This window comes from Pagrus pagrus (assembly GCF_965226575.1).
Source record: "Pagrus pagrus genome assembly, chromosome: 2".
NCBI classification, from domain to species: Eukaryota; Metazoa; Chordata; class Actinopteri; order Spariformes; family Sparidae; genus Pagrus; species Pagrus pagrus.
The window spans coordinates 23,822,479-23,837,749 of NC_140186.1; the positions used below are offsets into that span (position 1 = coordinate 23,822,479).

The following is a 15,271-nucleotide window of genomic DNA, read 5'->3' on the forward strand; positions in this document are numbered from 1 at the left end:
TAACACATCACCAAAGTTATTACACCTCATCCTGAGGAGACGCTGAAAGACGTTTCAGTCTTGTACAGACAGACAGTACATGCGACTGGCATTAAGTTGTGTGTGTTTGCTCACATGTCCACAGTATGTTTATCATGCCACTGTGTGTGTGTGCGCGCGCTCACGTGCATTGGCAGACGTCTGTGTGACTCAGACTAATCCCATTAGATCTCTCTCTGCTCACCTCTATATTTACCTCACCCCTCTCTGAGATTAAGCCAGGTATTTTCTGCAAGTGCCTCTGCAGATCAATAGCCACTTTTCTACAGTAGCACCTGCTGGGGTTTTACTAGAACCGGGCTGGACTCAAACTATCGACTGCCTCAGTTCATTTCCTCGATGCTCCGCGCCCTGGCCGTCAAATCACCTCGATAACGGGATGCAGAAGAATCATTAAAAAGCTCTGAGGGGTAAATGAGTGACTTGAGTAATTAGCATGGCCGCAACTTACTGTAGCACCGTTTGGCTGTGCAGGAGAGGCTGAGGCATGTTGGGAGGAGACAGACATAAAACATGTCTGTCGCTTATTGTTTGTGTCCTGTCTGTCTTACTTTCAACTGTTTAACCTACATGTCAGTCCTCTCCTTGCAATCCAATTTGCCCTGTTCCTTCATCCTTCCTTTCCTTCCTCCCTTCTTCTCCTTAAGTAATAAGATTGCTACTGTTGAGCTGGAGTTTAAGGGCCACACACACACACACACACACACACACACACACACACACACACACACACACACACACACAGGAGCAACCTCTGACTCTGAATTACAGCTCTGACACACCTCCAGCTATCTGTAATCTCCCTCGGCAGAACACAGAGTGCAGGGGGAAGAAATTACAGAGAGAGGGGTGAAGAGGCAGTGAAAGGTGTCACTAAAATAACAAACTTCACAGGATTTAAAGGTAGAAAGAAAGCAAATCAAAGAAAGAATACAATGGCTTGAAAGCGAGGAGAAACTGGATATATTTCTTTTCTTGCAGGAGTCCAGGAGTTTCAAGGTGAGGTAAATTACTTGTGGTATATGCGGCTGCCACAGTACGTACAAAGATTGATGGCCTATTAAATTTGCTGCTAACAAAACAAGGCAGTTTGGCTCGTATGTATCAGTTGCGATCGATCAGCTTCAAAAAGGGAACTGGATGATTGTGAAATACCTTTTCCAAATGTAGGATTTAAGCTCTGACCTTTCTGAGTCTTCCAGTAAATCCTCTTTTTTTTTTTCTTCAGGTAAGGTGCAACGCTGCTCAATTTCAAACATATTTCTTCTACATCAGCCTTGGAAGTTTCAGACCAGAGTTGTAGTCTCAAATGGATCTGGCACAGCTCAGAGCCAGAGAGCCAAATCTAATTTGTGAGGTTATCGCTGTCAATTCACAGCCTGCAGCGACTGCTGCGACAGTGAAATACAGGCTGGCTGAGACAGATAAAGAACATTTCTGAGCTGTTAGGGCTGAACTTTATTTCTATATCTGAAATTTATTTCTTATGTGGTGTTTTGTTCTGAGCCATAAGTCTGCTCTTGAAAAACACCGTGCCATAAATGGCTGATTCGTCCTGGTCAGCTGATCCTGGCTCGGCTGCTGTGTTGTATTTAGATAATGGTGACTTTTGTCCTCAAAACTGTCGTAGCTTATAGGCTGGATGTCCTTTAGTGGGCCGCAAAAATGAAATGAACAGTCAGTCAACGAGCAGGATCACTTTAAGATGCGAGAAGCAATCCTGGTGAAAGATAGTTGATTGTTGAGCCTCTTCACCAGGCCATTGGTAGGTCAGGCTGGCCACCAAACCAAAACTTCAATATCTGGCAATATGTGGCGACTATCTTACGAATTGTAGCTTTAAAGGAAACATCCACTCAAACTGTTGTTACCTTTTTTTAATATAGAGGTGGTTACATTTCTCACTTGGTTCAGTGTTCCTCCTCTTGTTTCAGACAACTCAACCAATCAAACAGTTTCCTTTATTTCACCAAAGTATTCTTTGTAGTGTTTTTGTTATCATAGAACGATCCTTTAAATCTACAGAGGCCGCAGGTCCTCTTCCACAGTCCGCCATGCTGCACCACTATGTTTCTACAGTAGCCCAGAACGGACAAAAACACTGTCTCTAGAGAGGAGCGTTCACATTTCTCATGTTTTTAACAGCCACTGTAGGGGAGGTTGAGATGAAGGCTGTCACGATGGTTAATATCTGCAACCTCGCCAGTAGATGCCGTCAAATCCTTCACACTGGACCTTTAAAAACAAACCATCAGACAGTTCAAACGTATCAAATGCTAACAACAGTCTGTACAGTGTGTTGAGTGTTCCAGTGCCAGATCTCAGTTTGTAAAACCAGTTAACTGGAAGGGCACCCTGAAGGACACTTCATCTTCATCATCTTCATCATGTTTTATCTACCATATGGGGCATCCAAGGAGGGAATTTCACTGAGTTTTTTCGAACATGCATTCAACCAGTGTATTGTATATAAATCACTAGATTGCTTTTAGCGTCTCAACTCACACCAAGTTTATGAAAGCTACATCTGTTACTTTTGAAGAGATTCCAGTTCTGCACAAGGAAAGATGCGTTTCATGTAAACAGAAGTGCTTTGTTCAGGATAAACACGGAGGAAAAATAAGCAGGCTTTTATTCTGAGTGATGGACTCCTACGTGTGGATCTGCCAAAGTCAGAACCGTTTTTGTTTCTGCAACATTTGCACAGAAATCATGACAGTTGTGGTGTTGTGTTTACTTGTGCTGCCACTGTGGATCTGATTCAACCACTCCCACACAGTCCTGATGAGGCAGAGCTCTTGTGTGCTAAAACTCTTGATAAGTAACGGCTGCAGATGTCTTTTCAATGTTGATTCTTGCCTTTTTAATTCGAGAAGAAACACCAAAGATTTGAGGCCAAGTCTGACTTACTTACTAATGTGATGCAGCCTCGATGTTTTCTCTTCCTCCTACTGTGCAGTCGTCATCCCTCTTCCCAAATACAGGCATAGATCAAAGCTGTATGCAGCAACTTCACACTCGTTCTCCTTGAGATGTTGAAAGTCATTGTGGGAAAAACAGGAAATCACTAGTTCCCCTTCGGCTAAACTCCGGAGGCTGCACCAAAAATTTCAGATGATCACTTGATGGTATCCAACAGTGTGAGAGAGCTTTCCCTTCAGGGTAGAGCCTGAATGGATGCAGGCAATGAAGTGCACTGTGACTGGATAATGATCCAACATGTATATCTGTATTTCACCGTCTCTTCCCAACAGAGGACCTCTCCCATCCCTCTCCCATCATGGTGGACCTGTTCCTGAACCGAGCTCTGGTGGAGAACAACTGGGACCAGGATGAACTCAACACGGAGCGCGAGATCACCGGGATCCTCGAAAACCGCATCGTGATGCTGTTCTTTGCGTCTGCTAAGTGTGACAAGTGCCAGGAGTTTTTGCCTCCTCTCAATGACTTTTTTAAGAGACTGAAAGATCCAGCGTACATCGAGTACCCCAAACTGCTCGCTCTCATCTACGTCAGGTCTGTGGCTTTCCTTTTGTCTCTTCGACGCACACATGTGGTCGCATAAACTCACATTGGCACCGTTCTATCGTTCATGAGATTTCCATTTCCACCTCCTCTCCCCAGCTTGGACCAATCACAAGAGCAGCAGGAGAGATTCCTCAGAGAGATGCACAAAAAGGTTCTGTTTTTGGCCTTTGAGGACCCATACAGGAAGTAGGTGGATGAAGTCTTTGTATTTTGTGACTATATTTGTATGTTAAACCTTTTTGAATGCATGTTTCTAAAGCCGTATGAGAAAACAACACAGAAAGGTCAAGCTCCAACATTTCATTCCAACTGATTATACATGAATGGTTTGCGTGTGTGTTTTTCTGTTTTTCAGAGAGTTGCAGGCCATGTTTAAGGTGAAGGACGTCCCCACAGTAGTGGTCCTTCGTCCCGACGGCTCCGTCATCTCTCCGAACGCTGTGCAGGACATCTGTCGCTTCGGTGCCGACTGTTTCCGAGACTGGCAGGAAGCAGCAGAGCTCATTGAGAGGAGCTTCATGCTCAACGAGGAGTTCGACAACCTAAACATGCGGAGCGCCACCGACCCTGTGAGGAGACTCAAGTACAAGACAGAGGACGACAAGAGGAAAAAGAGATGGTGGAAGCCATGGGGGAAGGGCAAAGATAGAGGTGAAGAGGAGGAAGACAAAGATGGGTCGTGGGATACAAAGAGAAAGGAGGGAGATAAAGGAACGTGGAGGAGAATTATATAAACCTTCTGTGTTCATTGTCTTAGAGAACATATTCAAGCCCGACACCTAATTCTTGGCTGCTGCACTGCAGCCTCTTTACAGGCTCCGTAAAAAACACTCATCTCGTCTGGATGCAGTGTTATGTGCAGTAGATTTGTAAAGAATCCACATCGGAAAGAGCTCAATTGTTCCAGCCAGTGGTAGCCAAGTTTCTTACCTGTGCCTCCCTGCACAAAACAGTTACAGGATACTAAATATATGTGCATTAACAATGGATAAAATGACGAAGTGTAGAGAGAAAAGGTTTTTGCTTCGACGTCTTTTAGCGTCGTGTTTTAATTCAGGTCCTGTGTTTCACATCCACCTCATTTCCAGCAGCATCAGGCGGCTGTTCTCAAGCTGCCCAGCAACAAATGGCAAACAGACAAGGTTAGCGACTACAGTGTGAAGAGAGTCATATATCTGTGTGTCCCCTGTGCGTCTACATTTCATACAAAGCCAGCACCTATTCAAGCCCGGCGGCGCAAGAAATGTGGTGGGGATGACGCAAATATGTGGAATTTGCGTCATTCGTGTATAAAGGCCAGTTGGAAATATTCAACCTTTAGCAAAAAGGGGCTTTGCTGAATGTTGAGCGGGGAGGGCCGGGGAGGGGCAGCTGGTGCTCAGGTGCTCACATCCAGCCAGCTCTGGAGGAGAGTCAGGTGCAGAGCCAGACCTTCTGGAGGAGTAAACACCCGGAGGCACATCGGAGTCTGCTCTGATTCAGAGCCGCTCACCGACAGGAAGAGAGCTCCATGATGACTTTTTTAACTAAACATGAATAAACACAAATGATCCCACGACCAAACTTACGCAAGCAGTGCGAGGCGAAAATTCAAATTGCATGTGGTGTGAACACACCGTTATCCTGAGCAGAGCTGAAGAATCACAAATGTTTCTCTGGAGAACCCATAAACCAAACCAGAGCTTACGAGAGTTAATCTGTGTCTGCTGTGTGTGTAAAAAATAGAAACGTGTAACCAAATCTTTCCTGACATATCATGGCTGTGTTGTGTTTTTCTTTTTAAGCTATCTATGCCCCCAAGTGGCAAAAAAATACTGCAGACTTTAAGCTAAACTTAGGCGCTGGCGCCTGCTGGTGTCTTAAACTTCAAGCTGTGTGTATATTTAATGGATTTTAGCATTATTTTTCAATTTCCTGTCATGTCTCTTGAGATCCTTTATATTTTGTTGATAAATAGTTAAACATAAGTTGTATTGATCTCCAAAAAGGAATAAAATCTCTCTCCTGCCAACATGAATTGTGTCTGCACGTCTCTGATGAGGTTTCGTGGGCCACGTTGTGCCGCTCCCAGCAGACAGAATCCGACTATCACTAACCAGATATTCCCTGTGGTTCTGCTCCTCCATTAGTTACTGAATAATAAAGGTCTCACTGTGGCTCACTTCATTAAGGCCTTTTTATTTTTTTAAACACGTCTCTCAGTCTGTTCCTCTATGTTCTTCTGTGCGTTTTCTCGCTCAGTCACTGCCTTCACACAATCACCGAGCACTTCAGGTCCCCTGTCCCTCCGTCACCTTGTCTTTCAATCCCTCCCTCTCAGACAGAGGAAGGGAGGTGGAGCGCCGAGGCACAAAGGGAGAAGGAGCGAGCGGCGTTCGCTCATCAAGGTGAAGGAGACTCAGTCAATGAGTGAACGTGATATGAACTGACAGGCTGGGAACAGGTTCAAGTGCGACCCAGGAAGAGTTGAGGAGAAAAAAATATTTTGAAGGCTGTTTTCTTTTTGGATTTGTGGCCTCAAGGGGAGATAATATTTGTGTGAGGTAAGCAACTGTGAGGATTATCCGATTTAACAGCAAGCAAGACGGGCTCATATGATTAATGAGAGCTCTGTGAGACTGACTGAGTGGATACACACAGTCTAATTTACAGGGCAGGGTCATCAAATAACACAGCATGCAGTTATAGGCATTTGCAAATGTTGTCATGTGTGTTGTGGTTGTTGTTCCGTGCTCTCCTAATGCATGTGAAAACCCTCATAAGTAATCTATATGAAAGTGTCTTCCTATACGCCTCAGCCCTCCACCAACTTCATCATGGTGGACCTGTTCATCGACCGGGTCCTGGTGAAGAACAACAAGGACCAGGATGAGCTGGACACAGAACGTGAGATCGTCATGCGCCTGCAGAACCGCATCCTGATGCTCTTCTTTGCATCTGCTGCGTGTGAGAGCTGCCAGCAGTTTGCTCCCACGCTCGCCGACTTCTTCAAACGGTTGACGGATGAATCCTACGTGGATCGCTCTGCTCAGCTGGTTCTCCTGTACATTAGGTACAACACACACACACACACACACAAACACACACACACACACACACACACACACACACACACACACACACACACGTCTCTTTCTCAGTCACTGCCTCGTCACCTCATAAGGGTAGGAACACACACACACAAACAAACATTTGGATAGATATTCTGGAGTTTATCTGCCCATCCCATATCTCCCAGTAACACGAGCTACCTTTTTCTTTCATCTGTCAGTTTGGACCAGTCGGAGGAGCAGCAAGAAAGCTTCCTCAAAGAGCTGCCCAAGAGGTGCCTGTTCCTGGCCTATGAGGACCCCTACAGGAGGTGTGTGGCACTCTCCAGTCACTTGTGTGCACAACCTGCTGGTGGATGATTGCAATGTAAATACACCTAGCTGAGTAAATACATTAGTGTGTGTGTGTGTCCACAGGGAGCTGGAGGCCATGTTTAATGTGGAGGAGCTGCCCACGGTGGTGGTGCTGCGGCCCGACTGCTCCATCCTCATAGAGAACGCAGTGGAGGAGATCCTCGACCTGGGTCCGGGCTGCTACCGCAACTGGCAGGAAGCAGCCGAGCTCATCGACAGGAGCTTCATGATCAGCGACGACTATGAGCAGAAGTCCATGCGCAGCTTCACCGACCCTGTGAGGAGACTGAAGTACAAGGTGGAGGATGAGAGGAAGATGAAGAAGAAGAAGAAGCACAGAGGCTGGGGAGGAGGTGGAGATGATGATGCAGAGGTGGAGAAACAAGGAGGAGGGGCACCGTTTTGACGGAGACCGAGGCTCAAGAGTTCCCCCCTTGCCCCTCAGAACAGTTACAAGGGGTAGTGGTTGAAATCTCCCGCCATGACGACCCTCTTATGTCATCAGTTGTCATCGATGGCGATTATGTTAAGAGACGTGACCGGACATTTTTAATATGCCGTCATCTGTTGTGGTGATTTCTCTTGTGTTACTGTGGCAATCCTGGTGTTATCGCAATGCTATTATCTGATGGAGATAGAAAAGCTTGGACGCTCGTTCACAACTTATCAATCAAGTCATCAAATAAAAGAACACGGCTTCGTTACCTGGCTTCTAGGGCTGTTTTGTAGGCTAACGTTAGCAACATTGAAGGCCCAATCCCACTCAAGTCAACATTAGCAACCCATGCTCCTACTCGTCTACACTGATGTAAGAGGAGTAGTATCAGGTGCAGCCGTATTGCATAACCGTATTACATTGAACGGCAGACAGTTGTCATCACCCTCATTTTGAAGCATGTCTGTTAATGCAGCACTGACACTTGGTCCTACCCCTCTATCCCATCAAGTATCAGGACACCCAGTCCCTAAAAGTTAGCGCGCAAAACAGAGGGGTAAGTGGTAGCGGCAAGGGGCAAAATGCAGGACTGTCATGCATAAATCAGCAATAACAATGTATCGTTAGCTAGCTAGCTTGCTAGTGACCGAGACATCAGCAAAGCACTCCTCTGGATTGATCTTTGGAATCAAGTTGCCACGATTAGTCATGAAAGACACAAAGTTTTGTAGTCGTATTTAGCCAAACAAACCTTTTTCAAAGCTGAACGTCAGGAAATCTCTCACCGTATTCAAGAACCAGGAAGGCCCACCCCATGTGACCCGCTTTGCTTTTCTCTCTCAGGGCTGTGGTCTTCCTGTAGCTCCAGTATAAGTGAGTGTGGATATGCCAACAACCAATAAAAAGTTATGTAAAACACTATCTAAAGGAACTCTGAATACTGCTAACCAATGCTTAGGATTGGCTGTCTTTTAATGTCTCTGAATGCTGCCAAGTACACAGTCAAGCCAAGCTCAGCTCCGAGCCAAGCCTTGCCATTATGGCTTGTTTTATGACACCCGGGAGATTATTCAAACTGCTCCTCCATTTCTTCAGCGACACGGCTCCGTAATGCAATACACTTTTTTTCCCTCTTCTCTTACATGATCATTTGTGCCATCCAATCAAAACATGGCGTGCATAATCCGAAATCAATGAATTATTCAGCACCATTGAAATAATAATATTAGGGACTGTTGTGCTTTGAGTGTTTATGAAGTCTATAACTCCACGTTAAAGACTACACAAGAAGCAATCAGAGGCATTCAAAGGGAGTTGAGTCAAATTATGGAGAAAGTGGCTTCTTTAAATGATCAGTGATTTCATCGGGGTCGTCTTCTTTCACACTGTTTTGCCTCTGCACATGTGAAACCGCATCCGATCAGTCCGGATCTTCATCTGATCTCTCAGCAGACGAGGAGGCTTTCCTCCCTCCTTCTATCCTCTGAGTGACCTGAGCTTTAACTACGGCATATCCTGCCATTACCTCCTAAAATGCAGATACGAAAAGCAGCTGCTAGAGTGGCCCTTTCCTTTGAGGCATTATAGGGAGTAAAGGCAGGAACAGAGATGGTCAAAAGTGCAAGATGATGAAACCGGAGTGTCATCAGGTGCCATGGACGTGCTGCTGTGTGAGAGGTAGGTCTGATGTGCCAGGCAGCGGTTTCCTCTCAGAGCTGCTCTGAACAAAGCTCCTCCAAAAGGTTGATGGAAGTCCTGCAAATGCCTGTGCATGCTGGCTGTGCACGCAAACACAATAGCTCCCCTCTCTCCTGTCACTGCAGGAATGCATGTGCTAAAACCTCAACCTGAGCTGGTCAGACCTGCATAAAGGCACAGCGGCCTACATAAACATGAGCCGGTTTATTCCATATTGCTTCCCTTTTGCCTACACAGCAGCTTATTGTTGCTCACTCAGACAAACCTTCATAATATAGTCGAAGCCCCCACACTCCCTCTCTCTCCCTCCCTCTCTCTCTCTCTCTGCACACGCGCACGCACAGCTGCGCGCACACGCACACACACGCGTTGCGCGCTCTCGAGTGCAGAGCGCGCAACAAGCGGACCAGAGAGAGAGAGAGAGAGGGAGAGAGAGAGGGAGAGCCAGAAGAAGAGGAGAGAAGGACGGATGCAAGGCGAGGCCAGGAGCGGAAAACCTTATCTCTCCTGGTTGTCCAGCTCTTCTCCTTTTGTTTTTTTATTACCATCATTATTATAATTATCACTACTGCGTCATTTTATAAAACGATTCCTGCCTCTTTTTTTTTTTTTTTTTTTTAAATATATATATAGAGAAAACAGCCTGATACATCCCCATGTCCGTCCTGATGTGCTGCTGCGCCTCATCACGATTCTTCAAGGATATGCAAAGCGGCTGCTCTCACGTCGACGCTATTCTCCGCTGAATGCAAGGATGTAACATGACCAACGATGACAAACGACGACCGGGCTTGATGAGCTGCAGAAATCGACGGACGGACACGGAGCAGCGCGGGGTCTGCGCGTTAATTTGCGCCTAATTATTGTTTCCGCCGCGTCTTTTCCTCCATCCGTCCATCCACCCGTCCCTCCATCCATCCGTCCGCTGGAGCTACAAAGGCCTATAAGCCCGCACCATCTCCGGGCATGAAACCCGTGGGAATTATGATACCAACGTGACGCACAGTCACACAGCGCAGCGGGGAAGACATCGAGCCTCGACAGGACGGAGGGAGGGTGTGAGGTCCAGCAGAGCAGAGCCCCGCACAGTACACTGCTCATACAGGGGGGGAAGAAGAGGAGGAGGAGGAGGAGGAGGAGGAGGACGCCCAGTTGTTGTTGGACACATCGCGCTAATGACTGCCACATAGCCCAGCAGCAGGTATCGCCCACCACATTTTTTCCCCCCATTGAATATTTTATTTGTTTCATGCATCGGGCGGAGCGGAGCGGGAGAAAGGCAGGAGAGTGCAGTGGGTGCGTGAGGGCGCGGAGAGACGGGATGCGGGAGACGCAGTGAGCGAGGAGGACGAGGAGGAGGGAAAGCGGAGGATTGACGGTAAGATATGGATATAGGCTATGAGGATGCACCCCGCCCCTCCTCTTCTCTCTCTCTCTCCCTCTTTCCCTCTGCCTCTCTCAGAGGTGCCCTGCTCCTCTGCTGCCGCCGCCGCTGCTGCTGCTGCTGCTGTCAGGGGCCATTTGATCAGTGAGAGACAGGGATCTGATGTGGCCTCATACTCCTGGATGCCATTAAAAGCTGGGTCAGTAGTAGTGTAGGAGCGTGAGTGCATGTGAAATATTCATGGGCACGTGATTAGCCTCCTGTGGGCCCTCAGAGGAGCGCTGGGAGAAAGTGGCATAATGACTCAGGGTGTCCCACGCTGGCCTCCCCAGAGGGGTCCGTCTGAATTATGTTCACTGTCACACGCCGTCAATGCAGGGTCTGGTGTGCTGCAGTGAAAAGTGGTGTAAACACACACACACACGCACGCACACGCACGCACGCACAGAGGCGCAAATGCAGGTTTTGGTTCCAGTGTTTGCTGGTTGGTTTGCTTTGCTGATTCACCACAGATGGGAACATGAGGCGCAAAGAGACTGCGAGGAAGAGAGTGAGAGTCCATTATCAATATTTCAGAGAGAGGATGAGAGGACTGGGTCAGTGGAGGAGGCCAGGCAGGCAGGAGTGACCGTGAGGAGGAGGAACAGGGAGAGAGATGCAGAGGAGAAAGATGAATGAGGGAGAGGAGAGAGAGGGATGAAGACACAGGAATCCTGCTCTTCTGCTAGGATGGATTGCTACATCTGTAACCTTGTGTGTGTGTGTGCGTGTGCGTGTGAAGGTATTGTTTGTGGCGTGTAATGTCATGTGTGTGTCATACTAATAGCACGCCGTAGATTTTGTGTGGGAGGGATGAAAAGAGTGACTTGAACTGATTTATATGTAGAAATGTGAGTGAGCGCACATTTTAATAAGGTGACTCACCTAGCTGTGTGTGTGTGTGTGTTTGTGTGTGTGTGTGTGTGTGGGCCTGCTCCGTGCATGTTAGATTGAAGGAGCAAACAATGGTACAGAGGTTTGTTTCCATGTAGGGATCATTTACATTTACCACTGAGGAGAAAAAAAAGCAAATTCATTTGATTAAGCCACACACACACACACACACACACACACACACACACACACACACACACACACACACACACACACACTCGCAGAGTTTGGATGGATTTTCTACCATTTGACTTGTAAAACGCACCATATCTGTGTCTCTTCTGTGCCGACCACCTCACACAGGTTCCTATCATGTCTCTTTGCATCAGTCGGACGCACTGAGTCAGCCGCTCTGCTTGTGCTGTGAGCGTTCATGCAGGCCCGTTCAGAGCTGGGGGGGACATCAACTGGGATTTTAACAACTCTGTAAGGCTGCAGCTAATTGATTTTTTTCATTCTCGGTGACAAAAAAATAACTGGCTGATTAGTCGCCAACGACATGAAGAAAAAATGAAGAGGAAAAATGTTTCGCAGAGCTCAAAGTGACATCAAGCTGCTTGTTAAGTATCGAAATCCTTGATATTATATGAAGAGGTCATGGGACAAAACAGATGAAAGACATTCTTTAAAGGAATAAACCGACACCAGTTAGACTGACGTTTCCTCAGGTGCACAAAAAATGATTTAGAAAATAAAAAAGAGATATCTGTCTCTGCAAATGAATGTGACCAATGTGACTAGAAATCACAGAAATGCTGCAAATTCTCACATTTGAAAAGCCGTTGCCAATAAATGTTGGCTCTAGAAATGATTTCACTGAGTAATCAGTTATTAAATAAGCTGCAAATGAATGTTCTGGTAATCGACTAATTGCTGTGATATTTCTCTATACTTTATTGCGGTGTTGTCCTGGGATTGATGGCAGGGTAAGTTGTCGAGTTCGGGTATATCTAATGTGTTTGAGTCACATGTCGGCAACCTTACCTCCCTTATAAATGCTTTGATGATTCAACTCAATATGACAAGTGAGCGAGATAATGTCCCTGTGTACAAAGTGGAACTTGCAGCTTTTCAGCCCCTGCTGAAGGCTGCTGGAAGCAGAACAACAGGAAGCTGTGGTTATCTGTGCCTGGCTGAGCTCTGCTCTTTGCTATTATCAGTGTAAACATCTGAAGGTGAAACTGTCCACTAAAACCTGGAAACTCTTTTTTATGTGTTGTTTTCTAAAATCTACGAATTGTGATGTGAGACGGAAACAGGAGATATGAATTAGGCTGATGTTCGAACTGGTGAACCAAACATAGACGTGGAGACGAGAGAAACTTCCAGGCTGAGGATATAGAAGCAAGGACGAGACATTCTGATCAGAAACCTCGTCGGTCTCCTTTTTCTTTCTTGTAACTTGCTAATCCGATTTTCTATCTTCTATCGTCTTAAATCTGAGCATATCTTTGTTCAAGCTTGAATAAAAACTGGTTTGTATTTTAAATACTCCAACCATAGATCATGACTCTCTCTGAGATCATCTGACAAACTCCTCAAAGATACAATTTGTCCAAACTGATTTTGAACTCGTCACATGTTGACAGTCTTCGTTGGTACGTCAGGTTGGCCACCAACCCAAAGCGTCAGTATGTGACGAGGTGGAACTGAGACTCAACAATCAACTTTCTTTTGGACCTTTCCGATGAGACGGCAGTCAATCACTGTGATCGTCTGACAGAAGTAATGATTTGATTTTTAATTGTAAGGATAAAAAATGATGATGTAAAGTTGTTTTTTGTCGTTGCCAACCTGATATCAGATTCCTGTAAGGGACTTGACGCTGCCCTTTAAACGTCCAGGCGAGTATCCTCGACAGACAGAGAATCTCCTTCAGAACGAACCCTTAAAAGTGTTGTTCTGACAGCAATGTCAGTCCCACACCAACTATATTGCACACACTCCATTGTTAAACAGGGTCGTTAGATATACTAACATAAATTAAAAATACCTGTCTCCCTTACAGGGTCATTGCTGGCATGAGTGTCAATTTTGGGAGGCCTCCGTTCTCCAGCAGTCTCCTGTGGTGTCTTTTCATATCAGGAAAACTTTCCTGAGTACATGGTTTGTTCAAGGACCGTTGTTTAAAGAAAGCATTGGGTTGTCAGGGTTAAATATAGATCTTTATTTGGTCACAAAGTACATTGTCCAGTAGGTGTTGGGCGATATAGATAACTCTTTACTATCACAGGATATTATATTGATACTGTGTAGAAGAAAATTATCTGAAAACCAATTTTATAAAACTGCTTGGATGAAATAACCAAGAGATCAGTGTGCAAAACACACATTATTGTACAGGTGCTGAATCCAAAAAGCTGTGCTGTTATTTTCCGTAAAATCTCCCTTTCAATTTCTTCATGACCTTTAGAAAAAGTACAGCGCGTGGAGCCCAGATGGGCTCTTCAACATGTACAGAGTAAAACACTCAGACAGACCAGAAATGCCTACCTTTGGCAAATCCAGACAAATATATAAATCCTGCACTGACATTAAGCAATGGTGGTTTAAAACTACGAGAGATATTCATGGGATGGCTTCCATTTTATACAAGTTATGGCAAGATCTCTGTCTGTCATCTCACCATCTAAGTCATCGTACTGTCACACCTATTATTGCCCGGCTCCTGCCTCTTCTGCCTTCCTGCGAACAAATGCTGCTGGATGCACTCGGCTCTGCTCTGTCACTCCTCTGGCAATGATTTCAGACGAAGAACAAGCAGTTTTTGTAGCCGTGACGTTTTGTCACACCTCAGGATCAAAGTCGCGTTCTGCGTGCAGGAGTTTAGACTCGATGACGTGTGAAACAGGCTCATATTGTAGTAACAGCTTCTGCTGACACACAAATGATATTTAGCACAAACAGGCGGGACGAACAGACAGCTGACTACATGTCATCTCAATGTCTAAATGCACAAGGTTGTTCCTGCTCTAAATACACAACCTCAGTAAAATCATAAAGGTTTCTCATGTTGTTCTTCCACAAAATACATTAAAGTCATGAAAACATGGCCAGTGTGTAAAATATGCACACATTCAAAATGCTGTGAGAGCAGGAAAAGCTTGCATACACACTCCTTTTCTAAAACTCTCCATGACAACACACGTTCAGACACTATCACACTGCTCATACATTAATACAACTGTGGATGTGTCATGTGTTTAACATTAGCAATCCATTATGAAAAATGAACCCTCCCCTGAGACATTGTGTTCCCGGTCACTTCACATATTGGAATTTACATTTTCCACGAACTGCCACATCTCTTTGACCTTTCCTTTTATTGTGAAAACTTTGAGCTGACAGCTAAATACAGGAACGGTGCACTACAGTGAAAAGATTCCTAGTTTTTCAAATCTCTCTCACAGTATGCTAATAGGAACACGCCCATGTGTACATTAAAAGAGTTATTAGCTGCTGTAATTGTTCCAGCTGTGTAGAGATGGGCCATATGGACAAAATCCTATCAAAGTAAATGTAATTTTATACTGCGAAATTGATACATAATGCGATATTTGAAGTAACATTGGCAAGTGACATTCAAAAGGATATCTTACGAATAAGGTTAATAGTCACATTTCTCCAAAAATTACATAAAAATCCAATAAAATAGTTCTGCTCTCACAGTGTTGTCAACAATAGCCTGGTACACTCAGAGACACAACCCTATGACTGTCCACACTCGCCACGACCAGATCCGTCCTTAATGAGATGGGAAACAAAATCTACAGTCCTCAAACTGTGCATAAAAACATTAAAGTGAGTCCTCAGCAGTCAACACAAAGGGGTCATTTTGTACTAAAAAGG

At 45.5% G+C, this 15,271-nt stretch overlaps 2 protein-coding genes and 1 pseudogene across 5 annotated transcripts in view; all 3 read left to right on the forward strand.

The window, feature by feature from the left end:
• Positions 1-3,301: 3,301 nt before the first annotated feature.
• Positions 3,302-4,857, forward strand: LOC311266289 (nucleoredoxin-like protein 1; annotated as a pseudogene). Its single transcript, XR_014624877.1, has 2 exons — positions 3,302-3,753; positions 3,923-4,857. The product of XR_014624877.1 is annotated as a nucleoredoxin-like protein 1 (transcript).
• A 1,526-nt stretch (positions 4,858-6,383) lies between these two features.
• On the forward strand, positions 6,384-7,377 carry LOC311250305 (nucleoredoxin-like protein 1; the record flags this gene model as incomplete). The annotated part of the gene is made up of 3 exons (XM_084341937.1): positions 6,384-6,619; positions 6,839-6,928; positions 7,035-7,377. 3 exons carry the CDS (start codon positions 6,384-6,386, stop codon positions 7,375-7,377), a joined length of 669 nt encoding a protein of 222 aa, XP_084198063.1.
• A 2,181-nt stretch (positions 7,378-9,558) lies between these two features.
• LOC311270930 (adhesion G protein-coupled receptor L1) overlaps positions 9,559-15,271 on the forward strand; it is a 30,378-nt gene continuing 24,665 nt past the window's right edge. For all 3 annotated transcript variants that reach the window (XM_084376194.1, XM_084376195.1, XM_084376196.1), the window contains exon 1: positions 9,559-10,483. The gene's annotated coding sequence lies outside the window, so the exon portion shown is untranslated. The remainder of the gene's footprint in view (positions 10,484-15,271) is intronic.